This window comes from Cnephaeus nilssonii (genome assembly GCF_951640355.1).
Source record: "Cnephaeus nilssonii genome assembly, chromosome: 4".
Classification (NCBI taxonomy): Eukaryota; Metazoa; Chordata; class Mammalia; order Chiroptera; family Vespertilionidae; genus Cnephaeus; species Cnephaeus nilssonii.
Window position 1 is genome coordinate 19,540,195 of NC_137075.1, and position 27,238 is coordinate 19,567,432.

General features: G+C 38.7%; 1 protein-coding gene across 8 annotated transcripts in view; it reads right to left on the reverse strand.

Annotated features, from left to right (window-relative positions):
• MIPOL1 (mirror-image polydactyly 1) overlaps positions 1-27,238 on the reverse strand; it is a 340,115-nt gene that overhangs the window by 63,718 nt on the left and 249,159 nt on the right. Inside the window, exon 12 of one of the 8 annotated variants that reach the window (XM_079767464.1) lies at positions 15,420-15,540. The exons of the other annotated variants lie outside the window; for them this stretch is intronic. Coding sequence (XP_079623590.1) covers positions 15,447-15,540 — 94 coding nt within the window. The 3' untranslated portion in view covers positions 15,420-15,446. Of the gene's footprint in view, positions 1-15,419; positions 15,541-27,238 lie in introns of those variants that run through there. 8 annotated transcript variants of the gene reach the window in all.

A 27,238-nucleotide genomic window follows, 5' to 3' on the forward strand; every position in this document is an offset into this window, starting at 1 on the left:
CCAATTTAAAATTGCTTCTTTACTGGCAGTGCTTCTTGTGTCCTATTTTTAAAATCTTAGCCTACTCCATTCCTTTATATTTTAATATTACATACATGATCTCACTTAGAGCTCACAGTGGGCTGTCTTAGGGAATTCTGCATTTGTGTATGGTATCTAAATCATTATTCAATATACTCTAACCAATTAAATATTAAGAATCCATAATTCAGTTTTCAAAATCTCATCATTAGGATTATGGTGTCCCAACTTAATTCCCTAATTATTCATCCCCTCCTACTCTTCTATCATTTAATCTTTTTTTTGGCAAATTTATACCTGATTTTGCTCTCAGATGAACCTGTGACTTTAATGCTCAAAAAGCTACTCATTATTCAAAATTCCTTGGAAATCTTTAAATTCCCATCCAGATTTTCACAAACAAAAGTAGTTGCTGGAGTAAGCTTTTAAAAGATAAATTAGATAATGCCACTTAAAATTCTGCAATAGCATCGTACTGTACTCAGGATAAATCTCTATAAATGAAAACAATTGGTATTTTAACTCGCTAAACCTCATAACCTATGAGAAGTCCTGTCCAAATTATTTTTTTTTACTGATGACAAGTTGAAACAGAGGCAATTAATTTAATTAACCTCACACGCCTAGCAGAGCCAGAATCTGAACACACAGCCTTTATCCCTGGGCCAGACCACTCCTCGCTACTTGCCATGAGCTACAGGGCCCTGTAGCACCCGCACCTCCTCACCTTTTGGCAGACATTAGCTTCTGAAGTGCACCATGCTTTTTCCTCTTGAGGCATCTGTACCGAGTGCCTTTCCTTCCTCTACCTGACAAACCAGGTCTCAGCACAAATCCTGCTTTCTCAGCTAAACCTTTTTTATGACTCTTCCATCTAAACTCCTATGTTCTTTCTTTGTTATGATCTCATTAACCCTAACCTTTTCCTTCTTAGAACTCACAACAATTTGTAGTTTTTTCAGTTTCAGCTTGTGATTTATTTCCCAATTCTAACATAGTAATGTTCCATTTACACAGAGCAATTTTATTTTATGGAAAAAACTTGTTCCTTAAGAACTTCAAAAAATCAAAATGTTTATAATTTTCTTGTAGGAACAAGGTGAAATACAGGAGCTACATTCCCAGCATATATAAATCTACTAGTGACCTGGTGCACGGATTTGTGCACATTGAAAGGAAATTAATTCGAAGATGGCCAGTGGGGCGGGACTGGGCAAGATGGGCCGGACATGCCCTGAAGCCAACTTCCCGTGGTCCCTTCCCAGCGGGCTGTACCTGGGGTGGCACCATGGCTCAAAGGGCATCTGCAGAGTGAGTGGGGTCCCTCCAGCAGGTGGGGTCCCTCAGCCTGGCCTGTAGGGATTGGGCCCAAACTGGCTCTCAGACATTCACGGAGGGGTCCCGGAGTGCTAGAGGGCACTCTGCAAAGTTGCTGTCGTACAGGGTGTGGAACGCAAACACAAGTGTGCAGTAAACCAGATTTGGGGTGACAGTGCCCCAGCAACAACATAACCCACAGCCAAAGGTGGAATCGCACGGCCCGCAAAGAATTAGGCTCCCTCCTTTCTGGTTTTGGGGTGTGTCACCTGAGAACTGTTGCTGCCAAGTCACTGAACTTGGCAGCTCCTGCGTTGAGTGTCTGCTCCCTGGTGGTCAGTGCGCATCATAGCTAAGAGTCAGACGGACTCTTAGCATATTAGTCTTTTATATATATAGAATGTAGATAGTCTTTGAAGCATGTTTTTGTTTTAGTGCTGTTTTCCCCCTCAGAGTTCCCTTTCCTAAACTGAAACATGGCCACATTGTTTAGTTTTTTTCTCACAGAGTAACTCACATTTAACTTCTTGTTAAAGTTGTTGATCATCAGATGCATTTTCAGCATGAGAACAGCATTTAATTTACTGGCACTTAGATGACATTGTATAGGGAATATTTTAAGTTATAGTATACTAGAGGCCCGATGCATGAAGATTCGTGCAAGAATGGGCCTTCCTTCCCTGGCTGCCGGCAGGGCCTTCGCTCCGGCTGGAGCTGCCTCTCCGCCTTCCCACACTGCCCAGAGACCCAGAGCGGCTGGGGCAGCGTGGAACCCCTGCGTCATCGCCATGCGACGATGCAAGCATCCTGCCCCCATCCGCTTGGTGCCTGTGTATGCAAATTAACCCACCATCTTTGTTGGGTTAATTTGCATACTCATTCCTGATGGGCTGGTGGGCATCGCGACGGTACGGTCAATTTGCATCTTTCTCTTTTATTAGTGTAGATGATATATGATATATAGTAATGATAAAACAACAACAGAATAGCCATTAAATCTCTCAGAATTTTCAAAGCATGTAACCAATAGCATGGCTCACAAAAATTGCCATAGGATGGTAACTACCTGATTATCATGAAAGAAATGAGATAATATCATAAAGTTTCAATTCACTCTTCTAGTTTTAAAATTTTGTGATTCTGAATAAATTTAATGTTTTGACTAGAAAATAAGACTTTAAAACTGTTTTTACTTAGTACTTTCATGTTATCATAGTTCCAATCCACAGCAAATGAGACAGCACACCATCTCCTGTTCTGCCCGCCGCATTAGATCTAATCATTTCAGTGCCTCCGGATCTTTTCCCCCATGTCTGTGGTCCTAACTATTTCCCTGGTCCCTGACTCCTTAAAACATCTTGGAATTTTTGGGCTTATGACCCACTTTCATATTTGCTTGCAGATATTTATTTATGTTCTCCTCAGCTTGTCTGTTAACCGGCTGTGGAACACCCTCTCTCAGTTGTAATGTCACGCATCAATTCAGCTTATTCTTGTAACTAGTACTTTTCCATTTACATCAAGTTTTGACATTACTTTTCCTGGCGTCCTCTCTTATCTCCATCAGGTATTACTCAAGTCCTTGTATGAGATCACTCTACTCACCATCCCACAATGAGCACCTATTCTGCCTTTGCTTCATTTATTTACAGTAATTGCACAATCAAAAATGTGCCCATATACACTGCTTTTAAAAATGGAATGGATATTTTTGGATTAAAAATTTAGAGGTAAGGTACCAAAGTACAGACCAGCGATTTTCAACCTTTAACTCAGTGCACACATAAATTACTAAAATTCTGTGGCATACCAAAAATACATATTTTGCCTGACAAAAATAAAAGGTGTAGAGTTGATTCATTCACACCAGATGGCTATTGTTGTGTTGGCTGCTGCCATTTTAAAATTTTTATTTGGCAATCTAAGCGGCACACTGGTTGAAAATTGCCAGTATAGATCAGTAGTTCTTAACTAGGAGTATTTTGTCCCTCAGGGAATATTTTAAAACATCTGGAGACATTTTGGTTGTCACACATGGTGGTGGGGATGCTGCTAGCATTTCGTGGGAGAGGCCAGAGATACTGTTAAACATCCTGAAAGTGGAGGACATACCCCACAGCAAAGAACTGTCCACTCTGATGGGTCAACAATGCCAAACGTGGTGTAGATGGAAAGATTCTGGGTTGGACTTTGAAGAAGCAGATTCACATTTTAGTTCTGCCATCACTCTGCATGACCTTGAGAAAAATATCCATTTGAGGACTAATCTTCTCAAATCTAAAACGATGAGAAAAATCCCATGGAGGTAATATGAGAACAAAATTAGGTGATCTATCCATGTGAAAGTATCTAGTGCAATACCTGCCAAAGAACAGGCATTCATACATGTATGATTTTAAAAAGAAATAATTAACTTTTTATAAAATCTTATACAATACTCAGACATGTTATAAATACTTTGATGAAAAACTGTTGCCTGTTTCTACAGGTTTTTATGAATTGGGAGAGGTAAACTAGTTTTTCTAACCTTTATCACTTAACTGACAGCATTCTTAAATCTTTCTGAAGGGGAAAAAGAGGCAGGTTCGGCTTGTTTTTACTGAATTAAAATAAATAAAGATAAAGCAAGTATGAAAGGCAAAAGTATGTGCTACCTTGTCCTAAGTGTACATTTTCTGAGAGGACAGTGTCTGTTTTTATTTCCTCGCTTACCATACCAATTAGTTCGATCTGAGTTTTTGACCTATGTGATTTACCTTCTCTTTGAAGAACTTCTTTTAACATTTCTTGCAAGGAAGGTATACTGACGTCAAATTCCCTCAGTTTTTGTTTGTTAGAGAAAGTCTTTATTTCTCCTTCACTTTTGCAGGATAAATTCATTGGATATAAAATTCTAGTGTGATGTCCCAAGTGTTAGCCTGACACTCAAGGTGCTCCAAAATTCTGGTCTCCTTTTCTTTTCAGTCTTCTTCCTTCCTACCCTAGAAAAAAATTTCATTCTATCCAAATGGAAATATAAGCTGTTCTTTGAAGATGCCCTCACACTTTTCAGTTTGGATTACTGCTTACACTGTTCCCTCCAGATGAATGCTCTTTCCCTGTCTCTCCTGTGTCACTACACAAGATCCATGTGAACTGCACAACTATCACGAAGCACACTCCACAACCTGACCAAAGCTTCCACCCTGACACTCCTTCCTCTAAGCTTCCATACCATTTCCATATCCCTTAAATATATTCATTGCTCTGTACTATCCTCTATAGCAGTGGTCGGCAAACCGTGGCTCGCGAGCCACATGTAGCTCTTTGGCCCCTTGAGTGTGGCTCTTCCACAAAATACCACGGCCTGGATGAGTCTATTTTGAAGAAGTGGCGTTAGAAGTTTAAGTTTAAAAAATTTGGCTCTCAAAAGAAATTTCAATCGTTGTACTGTTGATACTTGGCTCTGTTGACTAATGAGTTTGCCGACCACTGCTCTATAGCTACTGTATACTTGTTTTGTCTTCCCTGCTAGAGTCTAATACTGTTGAAGGAAGGGACCATGTTTTACTCTTCTTTGTTTTGTTCTAAGGCCTAACACAGTGGCTTCTCTATAGGAAGCATATAAAAAGAATTTATGGAACAGTGTTGCTTAAATGCTCCATTTGAAAAAGTGGGCTCTAGTATTACAAAAGAGTGACATCTATTTTATTTCTCTTCTCTTTCTCCTTATCTTTTAAAAAATATTTTTATTGACTTCAGAGAGGAAGGGAGAGGAGAGAGAGAGAGAGAGAGAGAGAGAGAGAGAGAGAGAGAGAGAGAAACATCAATGATGAGAGAGAATCATTGATCAGCTGCCTCCTGCACGCCCCCTATTGGGGATCAAACCCACAACCCGAGCATGTGCCCTGACTGGGAATTGAATCATGACCTCCTGGTTCATAGGTCGACGCTCAACCCCTGAGCCACACCGACTGGACATCTCCTTATCTTAATGTGAGCCCTACATGCTCCACTGCTTTCTCTCACCACATTCCATTCCATTCCATCTTTGGAAAATATTTGTAAAATACACTTTTTGTAGTCCCATTTATTTATGTATTTATTTTCCCTTGCACGAAGAGATATGTCAGAAAAAATATTGCTACGGAAAATGTCTATTTTACTTAATCCTATGTTTTCTTCTATGATTTTTATAGTTTCAAGTTTTACATTTAAGTCTTTAATCCATTTTGAGTTTATTCTTGTGTATGGTGTTAGGAGGTAATCTAGTTTCTTTTTTTTTTTTTTTAATGTACCTATCCAATTTTCCCAATACTATTGATTGAATAGACAGTCTTTACCACACTGTAAGTTCTTGCCTCCTTCGTCAGTTTGTTTTCTGTATTTATGAGTTTGTTGCTATTTTGTTTTTGTTCATTAGATTCTATATATATGTGATCAAATGGTATTTGTCAAATATTAATGGGCCATTAAAGCGTGGGTTTATTTTGGGGCACTCTATTCTATTCCATTTATCTCTATGTTTACTTTTTATGACAGTATCATGCAGTTTTAATTACTATGACCTTATCGTACAGTTTGATATCAGGTAGTGTGAAAACTCCAACTTAATAAAATCTTTTGCAAAGTTAGGCAACACTCTAAGGGTCCAGTGATTTAATGTGGATGTGCTTGGGGGACCATATTTGGCTTACTACAATCTATAACACTGATAAACCTCTGGCCAGGCTAACCAAGAAAAAAAAAGAGAGAAGACACCAATTACTAGGGTCAGAAATGAGAGGTCATCACTACTGATGCCAGTGACATAAAAACGATAATAAAACCACTGTACGGGAGAACATATTTGTCAATGATACATCCGATAAAGGGTTAATCTCCAAAATATATGAGGAACTAAAACAAGTTAAAAGGAAGACAAATGACCCAGTAAAAAATGGGCAAAGGACCGAAACAGACGTCTCCAAAGAGGACATACAGATGGCCAATGAAAAAATGCTCAAAGTCACTAATCATCTGAGAGATGCAAATCAAAACTACAATGAGGCACCATCTCACACCTGTCAGAATGGTTACCATCAACAAATCAACAAATGACAAGTGCTGGCAAAGATGTGGAGAAAAGGGAACCCTAGTACATTGCTGGTGGGAATGCAGACTGGTGCAGCCACTGTGGAAAACAGTATGGAGTTTCCTCAAAAAATTAAATGTGGAACTGCTATTTGACCCAGTGATCCCACTTCTAGGAATATATCCCAAGAAACTAGAAACACCAATTAGAAAAAATGTATGCACCCCTATGTTCACAGCAGTACAACTTACAATAGCAAATATCTAGAAATAGCCCAAGTGCTCATCAGTAGACGAGTGGATAAAAAAGCTACGGTACATGTACTTCATGGAATACTATGCAGCAATCAATAAAAAGGATCTTTTACCCTTTGAGAGAGCATGGTGGGACTGGAGATTATGCTAAGCGAAATAAGCCAGTCAGAGAAAGACAAGTATCACATACTCTCACTTACATGTGGAATCTAATGAACAAAATAAACTGATGAATAAAAATAGATCCAGATACATAGAAGCATGGAATTTCAGAGGGAAGGTGGGGGAGAGTGGTTGGATGGGAAAAAATCAACCAGAGAACTTATATGTATATTTGCATAACCCATGGACACAGATAACAGGGTGGCAAAGGCCTGGGGCAGAGGCAGGGGTGGGCTAGAAGAGGTCAATGGAGGAAAAAGAGGTCATGTGTAATACTTTCAACAATAAAGAATTTAAAAAAAGGATAATTAAAGAATTTTATGAACAACTCTATGTCCACAAATTTAATAACTTAGATAAAATGGACCTAATTCCTTGCATGAGTACAAGCTATTAAAATTTATACAAGGAGAAATAAATAATCCAAATAAATCTTTATCAATAAGAGAAATTGAATTTTAGATAATCAATTATATTCTAAAAAAGAAAGCACCAGTCCGAGATGGATTCATCAAATATTTAAGGAAGAAGTAATACCAATGCTCTACAATCTCTTACAGAAAGTAGAAACAGAGAAAACACTTCCTAAACTCAATCTATGAGATCAGCATTACCCTAACAGCAAACCAGATAAAGACATTACAAGAAAGGAAAACTTACATAATAATACCTCTTGTGACTATAGATGCAAAAATCCTCAGCAAAATATTAGCAAATCAAAACAACAACACAGATAAAGGAGTTATGCACTATGACCACCTGGGATTTATTCCAGATATGCAAGGCTGGTTCAACATTCAAAATCAATTAAAGTAATCCACCACCAAACAGTATAAAGGAGAAAAATAATTTGATCATACCAAAAAATATAGAAAAAGCATTTGACAAAAATCCAACACCCATTCATGATTTTTAAAACTTTCAGCAAACTAGAAATAGAGGAGTTTTCTCAACTTGATATTAAACATTTACAAAAAAATAACAACCCCGAAGCTAACGAAATACCTAATGGTGAGAAAATAAATACCTTTTCCAAAAGATCAGGATGTCTCCTCCCACCACTCCTATTCAACACAGTACTGTAAATCCTAGCTAATGCAATAAGACAAGAAGAGGAAATAAAGGTATACAGATTAGGAAGGATAAAATAAAACTTTGTTCACAGATGACATGATTATCTATGTAGATAATCTCAAAGACTCAACAAAAACAAAACAAAACAACAAAAAAAACTCCTAAAACTAATAAGCGAAGATAGCAAGGTTGCAGAATATAAGGTTAATATAAAGTCAACTGCTTTCCCATGTAGCAGCAGTGAACAATTTCAATTTAAAATTAAAACACAAAACCACTTACTATCACCCCCCAAAATGAAACATTTAGATCTAAATCTAACAAAATATGTAAAGAATATATATGATGAAAACTCTGATGAAACAAATCAAAGAAAGCCTAAATAAATGGAGAGATATTCCATGTGCATGGCTATTGTTAAGATGTTAATTCTTCCAAACTTGATCAATGGATTCAATGCAATTCCAACCAAAATCCAAGAAAATTATTTTTAGATATTGACAACTGATTTTAAAATTTATATGGAGAGGCAAAAGGTCCAGAATAGCCAACTCAAGTGAAGGATAACAAAATCAGAGGACTGACACCACCCAACTTCAAGACTTATTATGAAGGTAAAGAAATCAAGATAACATTACATTGGTGAAAAAAATAGATAGATAGATCAACTGAAGAGAACAGAGATCCCTCAAATAGATCCATACCAATATGGTCAACTGGTCTTTGACAAAAGCGGAAAGGCAATTCAATGAACAAGGGCTAGCTTTTTTTAAACAAACTGTGCTGGAACAACTTGACATCCATATGAGAAAAAAAAGAAAAGAAATCTAGACAGAGAACTTACACCTTTAACAAATATAACTAAAAATGGATCATGGGCCTGAAGAGTAAAATGAAAAACTATATAACTTGTTGAAGATAACAGGAGAAAACTGAGGTGACCTTGCGTTTGTAACGAGTTTTAGATATAACAAAGCATAATTGCTGGAGGCTAATTCTAGCATGTCATAACTCCGTGGTCGGCAAACTGTGGCTTGCGAGCCACATGTGGCTCTTTGGCCACTTGAGTGTGGCTCTTCCACAAAATACCACGGCCTGGGCGAGTCTATTTTGAAGAAGTGGTGTTAGAAGTTTAAGTTTAAAAAATTTGGCTCTCAAAAGAAATTTCAATCGTACTGTTGATATTTGGCTCTGTTGACTAATGAGTTTGCCGACCACTGTCATAACTGAAAGAAGTTTCATAAAAAAAAAAAAAAAAGCATTTCCCCAAACCTGAATTTACATAAATGATTGCTTGCTGCCAGACAGCTGAGGGCATTTTAATCTGCACGTTATTGCCTCCTGCTGGCCAAACACCTGAACAGCCGTAGGCAGTTCCCCCCAAACTGACAATGCCTACCGTACACTAAACCTTAACCTTTGATATGTGTATCTGCTTTGCTTTAGGGCAATTTGTGTTAATAGAGAGAGAGAGGGGTCCAGAGACTCTGAGAACTTGGTTACTGAAGCTAAGCCCTCCTCTGGCTTTCCATGGATTACAAATTTATATTATATTTCTAGTCTCTTTATTAATTTACGCCGCAGCACCTTCTCCAGATTCCTGAACCATTCTAGATGCTGAATATCACCCTGGCATTACATAATCTATAAAATATATATATTAGACTTTAAAATGAAAAACATTTATTTTTCTATTGTAAGACACACTGTTAACAGAATGAAAAGACAATTTACAGTCTACAAGAAAATCTTTGCAAAACACATCCTATCTAATAAAGAGGGAATATGCTAATTGACTGCCCGCCCTCAAAGATGGCAGCGCCCACAGCCAATAAGGAGAGAATATGCTAATTGACTGCCCTGCCCTCAAATATGGCGGTGCCCACAGCCACAAGATGGCGGCACCCAGTCCCCTCAGCCCCGCTGCGTGCCTGCCTCCGGAGTCCCCCAGTCCTCTCAGCCTCGCAGCCGCCCAGGGCCAGCCCAAGGTGCAGGCAAGCCTCGGATGGCTGCTGTCCAGCCAATGCCCAAGGCGCAGGCAAGCTTCAGATGGCAGCTGCCCAGCCACCCAGGGCCACCCCAGGCTCAGGTAACCAGGGCTGGCTGAGGCTTGTGATGCTGGCAGTGGCAGCAGCAGAGGTGTGATGGGGCATCGCCTTCTCCTGATCGCCAGGTCACCTCCCATTCCTGAGGGCTCCCGGACTGTGAAAGGGGGCAGGCCGGGCTGAGGGACCCCCCCTCCAGTGCATGAATTTTCATGCACAGGGCCTCTAGTATCTCATAAAGGAAAACTATGCAAAATATACAAAGAACTTAAAACTTTAGAATAAGAAAACAAACTACTCAAAAAATGAACAAAGAAGAAATACAGATAATAAATAAACAAATGAAAAGATACTTAACATCATATATCATCAAGGAATTAGGAATTATAACAATGAGATATCACTATATGCCTATTAGAATGACCAAATAAAAAAAGTAACAATACCTAATTCAGGGGAGGATATGGAACAACAGAAACTCTCATTCATTTTATGAGACCATTACAAGTGCAACGTGTCTGATACATGGCTTTGCTGAATAGCCAGTTGATTACTGACTTGTTGAATAAAGGGGTCAGTCAGTACATGCATAGTGGAAGCGTGTGCTTTGTTTTACTTGGAACTGGGTGGCTGCATTGATACCTCAAGACCTGTTTCCCTTCCTCACATGAATGACAACAGATGATGGGCACTTTGCTGGAGCTAGAGCTAGTGTGGTCACTAAACACACATTTCAGATTATAATTGCTATACAAAAAAGGATGTGATATTTGAGTTGAGATTTAAAGAGTAGGTATGATTAGAGAAAGGGTAGAGGAAGATTTAGGCATAGGGAAGAGCATGTGCAAAGGCCTATAATAAGGGAAAGGATGGCCCGGGAGGTAAACGAAGCCCAGTTAGCTAGTGTTAGTGTTAAGAGACCAGTGAAAAAGTGGTGGTGGGGCTTAGGTCACATAGGGACTTTTTGGAACATAAGAAGTGTGTTGGTCTACGTCTTAAGGCAAATGAGTAGCTACTGAAGGATTTTAAAGAGGATAACAAGATTTGTCTTCTAAAAAATCTGCTCTGGCTGGGGTTATTCTATGTATCTCTATTACCTGATAGAACAAAGAGCCTCTAACTGGTAAGACTTTCCTTGTTCCTTCTCTGAGTGTGATAGCGCTGGAATTTCAAGAAAACATGGAACTATACTGAGGCCCAAATTTAGGAAATATATTAAAGTTCCAGACCTCACCTTTTAGCTACTTGGGCCATATATACTACTTATGAAGATTTTTGTTTGTTTGTTTTCTGCTAGGGATTCTGACTCACTAAGTTCTAAAGATATTCCAGTATGGTCTCAAAGATGGGATTTCTCTTGGACCTAGTTTGGGATCACCTCCTTTCGAATCAAATTGTGCTTGCTGTCTTCACCTTCTCAAATTCTATTCACGGCTCTCAAATCTGCTCTGTCCAATGATCTGGTTGCTAAATATAAAAGACATTTTATCTTTATCTGATTTGACCAATCTAAAGCCAATTCTTCACGGAAAAGCATTCTTTCCCTGCTTTTAATGAAAACACACTTCTGGCTTTCCGTTTTGTCAAAAGTATTTCTTAATGCTTCTCAATCCCCTTTTGGGGCTTCTTTTCCTCTATCCAACCCTTAATTATTGGTGTTGTGTCTTCACCTCTCATCCTACCCACTCTCACTTGATTTCAACCCACTCCCATGCCTTTACTCATCTATATAGCAATGACTCTTAACTCGGAAGTATTTCTCTTCAGCTCAGTTTTCTATAATGAGCACCAGATATACATAACCAACTAGTAGACATCTGCACTTGACCATTCTGCAAATATCTACAATTCAATGTGCCTAAAACTGAATTCATGATCTCGTTTTATTCTCCTCTCCAAATCAGCCCTTCACTCTTCCTCCTCTCTCACCGGGCACCATCAGTGTTTAAGCCCCAAACCTATTCATCATCTTTGACATCTAATAGTATTTCTCATCACACAATTTAATGAATCCTTTTGATTGAAACTTAAATCTCCCTTGGATCTTTTGTTTATTATTAGCCCCATTACCATTATCTTAATTTAGAGTGCCTGCTATTATTTCCTTAAGTGGATTACTGCATAGTCTTTCCCTTGTTCTTTGCCTTGAATGAATTTTCTAAAGCACAACTAGGAAGCCATCACTACCTGGAACAAAATTCTTCAAAGACTCCTCACTGTTCCCAGAATAAATTCCAAATTCCTTAGACAGCGGCAGGGGCATGAGTGGAGGTGGTTGAGGGTATAAGGGGGATAAATGGTGATGGTTAAAAAAAAAAAAGTAAATTAAAAATAAAAATAAACACAAACTCTGTAGACATCATTTACAGTGCTCTTCATGCTTTGCCTTCCAGCTCATTTCTCGTTATTCACCTACTAGTGACCCGGTGCACGAAATTCATGCATGGGGGGGTGTCCCTCAGCCTGGCCTGCACCCTCTCCAATCTGGGACCCCTCAGGGGATGTCTGACTGCCAGTTTAGGTGCAATCCCTGTGGGACATCCCTCTCACAACCTGGGACTGCTGGCTCCTAACTGCTCACCTGCCTGCCTGCCTAATCACCCCTAACCACTCTGCCTGCTGGCCTGCTTGCCCCCACTGCCTCCCCGCCCCCCCGCCGGCCTGCTCACCGCTAACCGCCTCTGCCTCAGCCCCGCCACCATGGCTTTGTCTGGAAGGACATCTGGAAGGTCTCCCAGTCTAATTAGCATATTACCCTTTTATTAGTATAGATTTGCCTCTATACTCCAGCCAAGATGAACAACCAAGATGAACATCCCCTAGAACACTAACTCTATCCACCTTTACTTAACTAGTCCCTACTCATCCTTCAGCTCTCAGCTTGGATTTGAGTTTCTCCAAGAAATATGACCTGTTGTCCAGATTAGGTGATCCTCTCATGTGTTCCTAAAGTACTCTAACCTTTGAACTGGATAGATATCAAACAATTGCTTCTCCCCTCATTTGATATCCAGAGCTTAGAAAAGTTTTTAATAAATATTTATGGGATTGATTATTACTGGTTCCTTAGTTCTGCATCATGTAGTTCCTAATTTTTTTATGTCCCATGGCTGAGTAGAATCTTTGTGATTGTTGTGAGCCCTGCAGAGAATATAAGCTATGGATGTCTAATACTGGTCTATAATTAATCAATAAGGCTTACAGATTGATTGCTTGTGGGCAGTAAGAGTAATAAAAAGCTTAAGATTAAAAAGAAAAGAAAGAAAGAAAAGTAAGCAAAAATAACTTCTGTAAGTTATTCTATTCTGGAAGGGGATTTAAATAAACTCTCATTCAATGGGGAAAAAAAAGAGACATATATAATACTTTGAACAAAAAAGAATTTAAATTACAAATAAATAATAAATAGATAGATAGGTAGGTAGGTAGATAGATAGATAGGCAGATAGACTCTCATTGCTATAGCATCATTGTGAATTTCAGTAGTTTTCCTGGAATACTACTAGAAACAAGTGTCCTGGAGGACCCCTGGTGGCTGAGTGAACAACTGTTTGCAGTAAAATAATCCTTGAAAGGGGTCATTCATTCAATAAATATTTATTGAGCAACTATATATTTAGTGCCAAGTACATAGTAAATGCTTGGGGATACAACAGTAACAAAGGCAAATAAAAATGTCTGATTTTTTTTGCTCATCATTGTATCTTAAAGGACTAAAAGAATTGCTTACCAAATACTTGTGAATTAATGAATGAATGTGTCTTAAGGGCAGTGCTAATTGAATCATTCTGAATTTCCTTACATCTTGAGAGCCTTCCATGTTAGATGTGGCATTGCATGGCCGGTCCGTAGATAAGGAAGAAAGAGGGCTATGACATAATTCTTCCGGAGGTAACTTCCACATCTTTCAGATTTTCCTTATTTCTCTGATTTTAAAATAATTTTTTTACCATAATTTAGTGTAATTGCCAATAAATATTAGCTTATGAAATTCAAAGCATGTCTCTCTTTTTTAAAAATTCTATATTGTTGAAAGTATTACATATGTCTCCTTTTCACCCCATTGACCTCTCCCTGCCCAGCACAGGCCCTCACCCCCCTACTATCTGTGTCCATTAGTTATGCTTACATGCGTGCATACAAGTCCTTTGGTTGATCTCTTACCCCCAGCCCCTTCCATCCTCCCCTACCTTCCCTCTGAGGTTTGACAGTCTGTTTGATAAAAGCAGGTCTCTTTATAGTGAGTAGAGTTATAAGAAAATATCTTTCATCATAACTTGCTTCTGGCTGTGGCAATTATAAAGAAATGCTATTCACACACTAGGATAATTACTTAACTTTAGCAAATTTCACATGTGCTCTAATCACCGTATTTAAAAGGAAATCAACTTGTTATTTATTTTGTTTGGTTTTTTTTAGCTGTTTCTCTGTACCTTATGTGAAAAATGAAGACTTGAATAAAATCAGCCCCAGCTTCTCTCAGACTGATTTATCTACATGCTTTAGGGATTATAAAGATAAAAGTAAGGTTATTGTTTCTTTGAGCGCTAACTACTCAATAAAGCATTCATTCAGGTTTCTTCAAAAGGGCATGCTTGGTTTATCAGCAGTCTGATAACACTAAAACATGCCTCATATCACATTTATAGACATCAGAATTCTTTAAAAAAATGTACCTAATAATCAGGATGAATGTCATTTACTTTTGTTTTGGTCTCCAGGGAATATTGTTTACTTTGCTTTAAAATTTATGTGAGTCATTTTGGTTATATGCCTTTTTTAATTAGCTTGAAGGAAGCAATCACTGGGGAGAAAGCGGAAATCAATTCTGATCCGATATTGATAGCTACTGTGCTGTAAACTGTGTGTCCTTTCTAATTAAATGTAAACATGTTCAGTTCTAAAGTCCAGCAGCAATGACAACAGTCACTAGGAAAGATTGCCCAAGTACTGCTCAACTGATCTGCCTGGCCTTTATTTCTTCCATAGCCGTGCTTGTGTAATCATTGCTGGGGTGAATGTTGGTTGTAACTGGATTTTTTTTTTAGGTCATCTTCAGAGAAAAGATTTGACAAGAATGTAGAGTGCTCTGTAATACCTCAAGTTACTTATTAACTATGTCCTTCTGATAGCTAATCAATGGCATTGCACAGAGTTAAATGTGTTGCACTAAACTGCCCCCCTGCCCAAAGCCAAGTCTTGGTAAATATTTAATGGCAGTAAAGGTGTTTTGCTAGTTATCAAACTGATATATTAAAGGACTCTTAAAAGCAACTTTATCTTGCCTTCTCTTCCATAAAAAAATCTGCTCAGCAATAGAGTGTGTAGGTATAAAAGCATTTGGATTTCATTTTCTTAAGTATCTTGTTCGGAAAAAGACCAAAGAAGAATTCATATTTTTTAAAATGCTCATTTCAATCAGTACTATGTCACCTGAAAAGGAGAGGGAAAACAAACTACCACCAACCTTCTCTCCTTGGTGAAAAGTCAAATCAAAACAGCATAGGCCCTTTCTCTTTACTAAACCCCACACCAGACTTGCTTACACCCGCTTCGCAGCTGCTGTTGTAGGAAAGGCTGCAAAGTTTCTGTGGCTAGAGACTGGCCACATGCTCTGCAAAAATCAGAAGACATTCAGATTTTTGCTCTTTGTTCAACATAGTAAAGGTTGGGTTTTATTTACATCTTGACCTGTTAAATTATCTATTGAGTTTTAGGCTTCCTTGTTTTACTTAATCTAACTCATAACTAGGCAAGAAAAAAATGACAGTTTTGGGTGTGTTTTTTTTGAATAAGGAAGAAATATCTTCAGACTTAAGTGTTATGAGAATACTTGATAATTGCTTAGGATCTTTCTAAAAAGAGGCTCATTTCTTTAAATTTACATTTACTTCACACTTACACATTTTAAAGAAAGTTAACACTTTTTTTAAAAATTCTGGCATATATCTGTCTAAAAATTTAATACTAAATTTAATACTAATACTGACTGACTTATGAAGATAATAGCCTCACTTCAGAAAGTCATAAATTATTTCCCAAGTATCAAATAAGAGCTGCTGACTCAAAGCATTCTACTGTATTAATGTTTCTTCAAGATACATCCTACATCAAAAGGGTTAAATTTTTTAAAAAAGTATGAGAGTAAAGAGGTTAAGTTTTCAGCATGAAAAGAGATTACAAATGTGCCAGATTCGAGGTGGAAACTCTGGATTTTGCAATATTGGGATGATGTGTTTATTTTACTTTGTTTATATATATATTTTTTTGCCTCACATGGCTGGTGGATGGAAGAGAAATAGCCTCCTGCTATCAGTGTCATATGAAGTTAATCTTTAGGATATTATTACTGATGATCCAATTGCTCTGAAGGCAAGGTTTCTGAATTTTTCCTAAAATACTAAAAGTTAATTAATAGTATGGTGTTGTATACTTTGAGAGAGCAAGGTGCCATGCTCCAACTTTAATAGAAGTTTCATTTTGCACATTGCTGACCTCAGTGTGTCAAAGTTTGGAAAGGTGGTATAGAATATGTTTTTATTTTTTAAAATGTATCTTTATTTTTGAAAGTATTACAGATGACCCCCTTCTCCCCCCACCCTCCATTGACCCTCCTCTCCAGACCTTCACTGCGCTATTGTCTGTGTCCATGGGTTATGCATATATGCATACAAGTCCTTTGGTTCATCTCTTCCTGCCAGTTTATTTTGTTCATTAGATTCCACATATAAGTGAGATCATGTGATAATTGCCTTACTCTGCCTGGCTTATTTTGCTTAGCATAATAGTTTCTAGGTCCCTCCATGTTGTTTCAAAGGGTAACAGATCCTTCTTTTTATTTATTTTTTAATATATATTTATTGATTTCAGAGAAGAAGGGAGAGGAAGAGAGATAGAAACATCCATGATGACAGAGAATCATTGATTGAGCCCGCAACCTGGACATATGCCCTGACCGGGAATCAAACCGTGACCTCCTGGTTCATAGGTCGACCACTGAGCCATCATGGCCAGGCAGAGAGATACTTATTTTTTTACAGCTGTATAGTATTCCATTGTGTAAATGTACCAAAGAGAATATGTGGGTTTTTTTTCTCATTTTACTAATTTATTTATTTTTTAATTATTTATTGTTTAAAGTATTACCTATAGTATTACATATATCTTTCCCCCCCATTGACCTCTCCCCAGCCACCCCTACCTCTCTGCACATGCCCTCAGCCCCCTAGTGTCTGTGTCCATTGGTTATGCTTATATGCATGCATACAAGTCCTTTGGTTGATCTCTTACCACCCCTCCCCTCCCCTCCCCTTCCTTCCCTCTGAAGTTTGACAGTCTGTTCAATGCTTCTCTATCTCTGGATCTAAATTCAAAATGGATAAAGGACTTAAACATAAGATGGGAAACCATAAAAATCTTAGAAGAATCCATAGGCAGCAAAATATCAGACGTATGTCGTAGCAATATCTTCACCGATACAGCTCCTAGGACAATGGAAACTAAGAAGAAAATAAACAAATGGTACTACATCAAAATAAAAAGCTTCTGCACAGCCAACTCCCTCCCCCCAAACAAAAACAAAAACCATCAACAAAACAACAAGAAAGCCCACTGCATGGGAGAACATATTTGTCAATGTTATATCCGATAAAGGTCTAATCTCCAAAATTTATAGGGAGCTCATACATCTTAACAAAAGGAAGAAAAACAATCCAATAAAAAAAAAAATGGGCAAAGGACTTAGACACTTTTCGAAAGAGGACATACAGAAGGACAAGAGACATATGAAAACATGTTCAAAGTCACTAATCATCTGAGAAATGCAAATCAAAACAACAATGAGGTACCATCTCACACCTGTCAGAATGGCTATCATCAACAAATCAACAAACAACAAGTGCTGGCGAGGATGCGGAGAAAAAGGAACCCTCCTGCACTGCTGGTGGGAATGCAGACTGGTGCAGCCACTGTGGAGAACAGTATGGAGTTTCCTCAAAAAGTTAAAAATGGAACTCCCATTTGACCCAGTAATACCACTTCTAGGAATATATCCCAAGAAATCAGAAACACCAATCAGAAAGGATATATGCACCCCTATATTCATAGCAGCACAATTTACAATAGCTAAGATTTGGAAACAGCCTAAGTGCCCATCAGCAGATGAGTGGATTAAAAACCTGTGGTACATCTACACAATGGAATACTACCCTGCAATAAAAAGGAAGGAACTTACCATTTGCAACAGCATGGATGGAACTGGAGAGCATTATGCTAAGTGAAATAAGCCAGTTGGAGCAAGATAAATATCATATGATCTCACTCATTTGTTGAATATAATAAACAGCATAAACAGAGAATATGTTTTTAAATTAGTTTTCTGGTTTCATCTCTTGAAGACATGTCTACCTTGATTTTGATCTCTAAAGTGTTATAATGATATTTCACTACTTCTCAAATTTTGGTCACTACCCAGGTCAGATCAAAACTAGGGGCATGTCAGTAGGTACAGGTCTGAGGCCTCAATTTAAAATGGTCACAAAAACCTCACTGGAATAAATTAAAAATATGGTGCTCGTTAACTTATGTTGCACAGGTAATCAATTACTGATGTAAGTGGGAAAAATGTACATTCGGTGTACTCCTGCTGAACTAGATAGGTACCTCAATTGGGAATTTAAAACCACTTTTTTTCTGGCTCTGATAAACAATTGTATATTATAATGTACAATGACAAATCGCATCAACTACATTTTACAGCCAGCTAATTTCTGAGACCAAATAATATATGATGTGATGCCATCGGTAATTCAGTTCTAAAGTACTTACTTCATTTCTTCAGAAACTACCTAGCTTGGAAAATTTCAAAACACAAGCAGACAAAGTTATGGGAGTACACAATAGGAGACCTAACCCAAATTGAGGGATGGGGGGAGTAGGGATTCTTAGAACACATGATGTCTAAGCTGAGTCTCAATAAACAAGTAGGAGTTGCTCAACCAAACAAAGATAAATAAAGGGTGTTCCAGCTAAAGAAGGTTGTGTGTATCAGCATGGTGGTATGAGAAAAATTTGGCAGAAAATATATAACTAATCATGCACTTACAAATATGGAAACCTTCACATATGTATAAGTGGGGGGAGGGAGAAATTATCTTAAGAGGGAAAGAGTATTCTCCTACTTTCCAGTAATCTCTGAAACCAAGAGAGAGAATGGCTGGTGCTCTGTCTGCTGGGAGGCCAATGTGTGGACACTCCTCGGTCTGGTTGAGGACATGCTCATTTTCACTGATATCATTTATTCATTCACCAAATATTTACAGAACATCTACTTTGTGCTAGGCACCAGGGATAGAGCAATGAATAAAACAGACCACTTTCTCTACTCTTGTGAAACTGAGAATGAAGTGTATCCAGCTTTAGTAAACACCCACCTGGCAAGTGAGGTCCCTTTCCGGAGACCTCACCTACAGCCTAGTCCAAGAGGCCCTAACCTCTCACCTATTTTCAACTCCACCCTCTATAACAAGACTCCCAGGTATCAATTGGTTGTTTTTTATAACTAATGCTTTATTTCAAATTTTATATTTTCATGATGAGCCCTCTTTTTTATTACATGTATCTCTAAAATAAATTTGCTTTGAACAAAGTACTAGTATATCCTATATAATAAAAGGCTAATATGCAAATTGACTGAATGGCGGAACGACTGGTTGCTATGACACACACTGACCACCAGGGGGCAGATACTCAAAGCTGGAGCTGCCCCCAGTGGTCAGTGTGCTCGCACAGAGGGATTGCCGCTCAGCCAGAAGCTGGGCTCATGGCTAGCGAGCACAGCCTGGGCTGAAGTTCCGCATACCACCCCCCCAAGTGCACGAATTTCGTGCACTGGGCCTCTAGTATTGCTATAATATGCTCCCTTTAATAGTAAACATATATCAGAATATTATGCAAACACCAAAAGTAATATTAGTTACAATTTTTGAGAACTATACAATTGTAAAACCACTCCTTCAAGGTAGCCTGTAAAGTGAGTTTTCACATATTTATGCTTATTTTCCAAAAGATGTATTCTTATGAGAAAAAAATTAGGATGAACTGAACTAATTGATACTCCAAAAAGGTCTGAAATACTAAATACTAGATTTTATAATACTTCAATATCTCTATCTATATTCTGGTAATTACTTTTGGGAGTGGCAAATATACCTAATACATCTCTTTGAAGCAAGTAAATTATCAAAACAAACCAAACAATCTAACAAACCAACAGCTAAATGATATAGCAAGAATGTTGTATTCTTTTTTTGTTCATAAAGGCGAAATTTAGCTAGTTTTAGATTGAAATAGTGGATTAGGGCAAGAAAACACTGCTGCTGAGCTTTCTGTAACAAAGAATGTTAGGCCCTAGCTGGTTTGCCTCAGTGGATAGAGCGTTGGCCTGCCAACTGAAGGGTCCCAGGTTCGATTCCAGTCAAGGGCACATGCCCAGTTGCGGGCTCAATCCCAGTAGGGGGTGTGCAGGAGGCAGCCATTCAATGATTCTCTCTCATTATTGATGTTTCTATATCTCTCTCCCTCTCCCTTCCTCTCTGAAATCAATAACTATATATATATATATATATATATATATATATATATATATATATATATTTTAAATAATGTTAGGCTCCTTCCAATAAGCAAGATTATACTTCCTTTAGCTGAAAAAATCATAGCTATAACATGCATGTTTTTTATTTTAAAATTTTCTATTTTAGGTACATATTGAACTTATCCATAATACAAGTATAAATATGGTTCCAACTATAACTTGTTATTTACTTTGAGAATATTCTATAAACAAATATCATGTAGCTATATTTATTTAAGTTGGGGAATATACATCTGATTTTGTTCACTACTTAAGAAAATATCTGCTGGAGACAACCAAGATGGCGGCATAGGTAAACACCTGAACTTGCTGCCACGCACAACCATATCAAAACTACAACTATAAGACAAAACGAGTATCATCCAGAACCACAGGAAGGCTGGCTGAGTGGAAATTCTACAACTAGAAGGAAAGAGAAAAGCGCATTGAGTCCTGTAGGAGGTGTGGAAGTGTGGAGGTATGGAGGCGCGCGTGAAAGGAGCTGGCAACTGGGTACGCTGTTGTCTTTTTCAATCGGGTAAGAGATACAAGCTCCCGACTGCTCTGAACTCCAGTTCCAGGCGAGATTCTGGGGGCCCAGACTCATACATCATACGGAGAGAAACTGGACTGTCTGGCATCGGGCCAGAATGCGAGGGCGGCTTTCTCTCAGAGGTGCTTGCAGCTATCATTGTTCCTGCATGGTGCCGCAGGACACAAAGACGCCAGAGGCCTCTTCGGGGCAGGGCTAACGGGCAGCCATTGCTGTTTGCTCCACCCTGGTGATTCCCTGAGACCCCACCCCACCCAATTTACAACCCCACCCAAGCTGTACGCAGAGGCTTTTGCATATGAATGGCCTGGCCTTTTGCAATCTAACAAACTGCAGCTGGGTCAGAGAGCCCCAGAGCTTCCAAAAGAAGACCCAAGGCTCCATAGCAGCTTGCATTGCTTCACAGCTGGGCCTCATCTGGACACCTCCAAACCTCAAACAAAGAGGAGGAATCTACAGGTCTCTCTGTAGCTCCTGGAGGTCCAAGAGCCAGTGTACCCAGGGGTCAGAGTGAGACCATCCAGATTACAACTCTTCACATCCATAAGAGACACACTCAGGGGCAGACTCAGTGAGCACCAAAGCCCCACTGAAGCAAGTTCTGCCCCATAAGGGTGTCTCCAGCACAGAAGTTCTCCCATTGTAGACACAACTGGTCCTCACAGCCAATTGGCCTGGAGGTCAATTTCTCCCAGTGATACCAACGGCAATCAAGGCTTAACTACAACAAGACTGTGCACACAGCTCACAAAGGGGTGCACCAAGAGTGTCCACCTCAGGTAATTGGGGAGGCTGAGCCACTGGGCCCTATAGGACACCTAGCACACAAAGCCACTCTATCAATACAGGGAAGCAGCCAAAATGTGGAGACAAAGAAACAGGTCACAAATGAAAGAAATGGAGGAAAGCAAACTACTGGAGATAGAGTTCAAAACCACGGTTATAAGGTTACTCAAGAATCTTCTAGAAACTTCCGAGAAATATAGTGAGACCCTCAAGGATATGAAAAAGGACCAATTAGAAATTAAGCATACACTGACTGAAATAAAGAATAATATACAGAGATCCAACAGCAGACTAGAGGATCCCAAGAATCAAGTCAAAGATTTGAAATATGAAGAAGCAAAAAACACCCAACCAGAAAAGCAAAAAGAACCCAAAAATATGAAGATAGTGCAAGGAGCCTCTGGGACAACTTCAAGCATACCAACATCCGAATTATAGGGGTGCCAGAAGAAGAGAGCGAGCAAGATATTGAAAACCTATTTGAAGAAATAATGACAGAAAACTTCCCCTACCTGGTGAAAGAAACAGACTTACAAGTCCAGGAAGTGCAGAGAACCCCAAACAAGAGGAATCCAAAGAGGACCACACCAAGACACATCATAATAAAAATGCCAAGTCCAAAAGACAAAGAGAAAATATTAAAAGTAGCAAGAGAAAAACAGTTAGTTACTTACAAGGGATTACCCTTCGACTGTCAGCTGATTTCTCAACAGAAACTATGCAGGCCAGAAGGGAGTGGCAAGAAATATTCAAAGTGATGAATAGCAAGCACCTACAACCAAAATTACTCTACCCAGCAAAGCTATCATTTAGAATTGAAGGTCAGATAAAGAGCTTCACAGATAAGAAAAAGCTAGAGGAGTTCATCACCGCCAAACCAGTATTATATGAAATGCTGAAGGATATTCTTTAAGAAGAGAAATAAAAAGAAAAAGGTAAAGATAAAAATTATGAACAACAAATACATATCTATCAACAAGTGAATCTAAAAATCAAGTGAATAAAAAATCTGACGAACAGAATAAACTGATGGATATAATACTGACAATTCTCCAGGAGAAGGGGGTGTGGGGAGTGTGGGAAGAGATTGGACAAAAATCATACATCTATGGACGAAGACAGTGGCGGGGGCGGGGGTAAGGGCAGGGGGTGGGGTGGGAACCAGGTGGAGGGGAGCTATGGGGGGAAAAAAGAGGAACAACTGTAATAAGCTGAACAATAAAGATTTATTAAGAAAACATTCCACAAAGTTCTTATGATGATGAATAAAGGTCATACAATTATTAATAAAAAAAAAGAGAAAATATCTGCTAATTGAAAGATAGATTCAACTAGGAAAAATATAAAGGAACACTTATTTTGATGATTAAGAATTGACAGTTGATCTTTAATTTATTCTGTTTGTTCCTGCTATGGGGATGATGAATACAAAAATTAAAAGCTGCCAATATTAATATAATGTATAATAAACCTATATTTTCATCTACATGATATTAATGCGACAGGGCATTGGTAATAACATTTTAGCATATACTCTTTTTTTTTGTAATTCATTGAAGCACATTGCAAAACAGAATACAATAGCAACTGAATATTTATTTTAATGAGGAAAGGACATATAAATGAAATAAATCCAATTTATTAAACATGAATTTTCCAAATTTGAGCTATAAAGGAGATCATTGATATTACAATGAAATAAAATTGAAAAATTAAAAATGTAGTTTTCATGAATAAGACAATTTCTAAATGTGTGTGCATTTCAAAAATATCTGTCTATAATGTACCAACTAGCCCTAGTGCTATAAACTGAATAAGAGCAGCCCTGCTTTAAGAAATTCAGAGTGCATTTGAGAAGACCAATAATCCTATATAATAAAAGGCTAATATGCAAATCGACCAAACGGCAGAACGACCGGTTGTTATGACACGCACTGACCACCAGGGGCCAGATTCTCAATGCAGGAGCTGTCCCCTGGTGGTCAGTGTACTCCCACAGGGGGAGCACTGCTCAGCTAGAAGCCAGGCTCATGGCTGGAGACCCCAGCAGCGGTGGCGGGAACCTCTCCTGTCTCTGCTGCAGGTGGGCGGTAAGGAGCGAGGGGTCCAAGACTGTGAGAGCCCTGGACTGCGAGAGGGATGTCTGACTGCTGGCTAAGCTGGCAGGCAGACATCCCCCGAGGGGTCCTGGACTGCGAGAGGGCACACGCCAGGCTGAGGGAAAACCCCCTCCCCCCCCCCACCCACCCAGTGTATGAATCTCATGCACCGGGCCTCTAGTTATAACATAAACAGGGAGGAGGTACATCTAATTTGGCTGATGAATGGGAAGTGAGTGAGGCAATATGTTATTTAGAAGAGAACAATTCCTGAAAAAAAGCATGGAACCGCATAAAATAAAAGCATAGTGGCAAGCAAAAGAACAGCATATGGGCAACTATAAGCAGTATGGTGTGTGTGTATGGAGCCTCAAGATACTGGCAGAAAAAGGCAAAGGTGAAGCTGAAGAGGCAGCCATGGGGTAGATCACTGAGTCTTAAAAACCATGACATTACCTTGTGGAAATGGAGGACTATTATTGAAAGGTTTTAAAAAGGGAAATGGTAGACAGGAGGGGGGCTGGATCTGAAGAGAATAAGCTGTAGAGAAGTTACTTAGGAGGCTATTTCAGTACTTCAAGTGAGATATAATTAGGGACTGAATGGGGTACTGGTAGTCACTACAGAAATGAGAAGACAGATTCAAGAAATATTTAAGAAGTGAAATAGATGGATGTCATTGACTCAGGCATTCAGAGGAATGTTTTTTAAAGGAAGTTACTGCCTTGGGTTTTAGACATTCTGAGTTGGGTTGCCCATGAAATATAGCATCTGGAAATGTCCAGAGATAATTTTCATATAAAAACTGAAACTAAAGAGAAAGGTCTGGGCTGCATATCTGCATTTGTGAGTCATTAGCATATGGTAAGGGTTAAAATCAGAGGGATAAATGGAGGGGGTGCAGGGAAAAGACTTTAAGAAAAATTCTGATCATAAACAACGAGAAATTGCTAAGCGATAGTTATAATAAAATCATAGTAAGATTTCATTTTCCCTAGAAGAGATAATCTAGCTCCCATGTGCTCAGTATTGATAGAAATGAGAGTAAGCCTTACTTCCTAGTTAACACTTTGGCAATACTTTATTTCTCACATGGACGTATATATATAGAGATGCCTTTTCTACATTGCTCCCACATCACAACATAGAACTTTATATTTTCATTCATTTTTTTTTTACACTTTGTTATCACTTGTCAGCAACAGGATCTTGAGCAGTGATTGAGAGGTGAAAAAAAGCATGAGGTTTGTGGTCACAGGACCTGGGCTTTTCCATTTATCTGTCTGACTTTGGGCAAATTACTTAACTGAATTTTAGATTCCTCAATTGTAAGGCAGATAATACTGCTTACTTCACACAGCTGTTAGAGGATCAACTTAGATTATGATTATGAAAGAACTCTGCCAAAAGTAAAGCTCTAGGTAAGTATTAGCTAACACCCTCACTATCCCTTCTGAGGTGGACTACCAAGACAGCATGAGAAGTGAAGGTTGGAACTAGCCCCAGAGTAGGCCAAACTCAGGTAGACCCAGAAGCTTGTAATCCAGCAGAAATAAGGGATCTGGTGCTATGAGCACAGTTCAGGTCAGAGAGCATGCAGAGCCATGCACAGAGCCAGTAGACAGAACACCAGGTTCTACGGATTGGCAGGTCTTCACACTGGAGCAACTGTTCGACCTAGAGTGGAAATGTCCTATGTTACTTCTTCTAGGTCATAGCTAACCGGATCCACCTTGCAGATTCAGATAAATGGCTATTGGAGAACCTCTCTTGATTATAATAGTTTAATAATATCTCTTAAAAAAGAACAGGATACTTTACACACATCATGGAAAAAAAAATGGCATTCTGGCCTAATTGACAGACATTCAAATTTTAAAGTTTGGGGACAGATAAAGAAAATAATTGTATTATTGAGTAATGTGAGTTTACACCAATGAATTATTCTGACTAAATAGCCTAGACAATTTCAATAATTAAGAGATAATATTGCATATACAAAGAACAATGAATTTGGTTAGGACACATTGGTTCTAATTCTATCCTCACCACTAACAAGATATATTACCTCAACAGATCCTGTTTAACTTCTAGGTCTGAAGATAATAACAAAAATGATGCCTACTGTTTTATTGAGTGCTTTCAATATTTTGTGTGCTCATGTGGATACTGACTATGCATTATACACATTATGTGCAAGGACCCTGAAAGCTAGTTATCATTTTCATATAAAAAAAGAAAGTGGAGGCCAAAGAGGCTAATTTACCCAACCAAGCAAATGGGTGAGCCAGAATTCCAATCATGATATGCCTTCTTTCAAAATTATGTCATTTTTGTTTATTAAAATAATTTTTTTTTCTGGACTCTTTCAGCTGTAAGATTTTATAAGATTATGTTTAATCAAATACAATCAGTACATGTGACAAATTCTATTATGTAGTATATCAAGGATTAATTGGGGAAACCTAAGAAAACCACTAACCCTCTTCCTGTTTCACTTTTTAAACCATCTTTATAAAGATAATAACTCATCCTATCAATTATCACACAAGAGGTGGAAAATAAAAAGTGCTTATGAACTTGATATGGAAAACACAGGAATAATCCTATATAATAAAAACCTAAATGCTAAGTGTCCAGTCGACCGGTTGGCTATTCAACCAATCAAAGCGTAATATGCTAATGATATTCTAAGGCTGCTCAACTGCTCACTATGATGTGCACTGACCACCAGGGTGTAGATGACTGTTGGTTAGCTTGCTGCTGGGGTCGGCTGATTGGGACTGAGCGAGATGGGCCAGACGCCCTGGAACACTCCCATGGTCCCTCCCCAGCTAGCCAACCTCCCGCGTCTCTCCCCGGCCCCAATCGTGCACCGGTGGGGTCCCTCAACCTGGCCTGCGCCCTCTCGCAATCCAGGACCCCTCAGGGCATGTCGGAGAGCCAGTTTCAGTCCAATACCGCAGGCCAGGCCAAGGGACCCCACTGGTGCATGAATTAATGTACTGGGCCTCTAATAATATTATAATTGCCTATCATATGTCTAAGAAAGCTTTTGGAATTTCTTAAAATTAAAAAGAAATCTTCCATCGGTAAATAAAATACACATGCTAATATAATTCATTTTTCAGTCCATTATTGCTGCTTCTTAATTCCTCTGCCTGGTTTCTGAAAGGCAATTCCTTAAAAGGCCGTTTAACCAAAAATACCTAAGGAACAAAGCTTAAGGAAGAAAGAATGA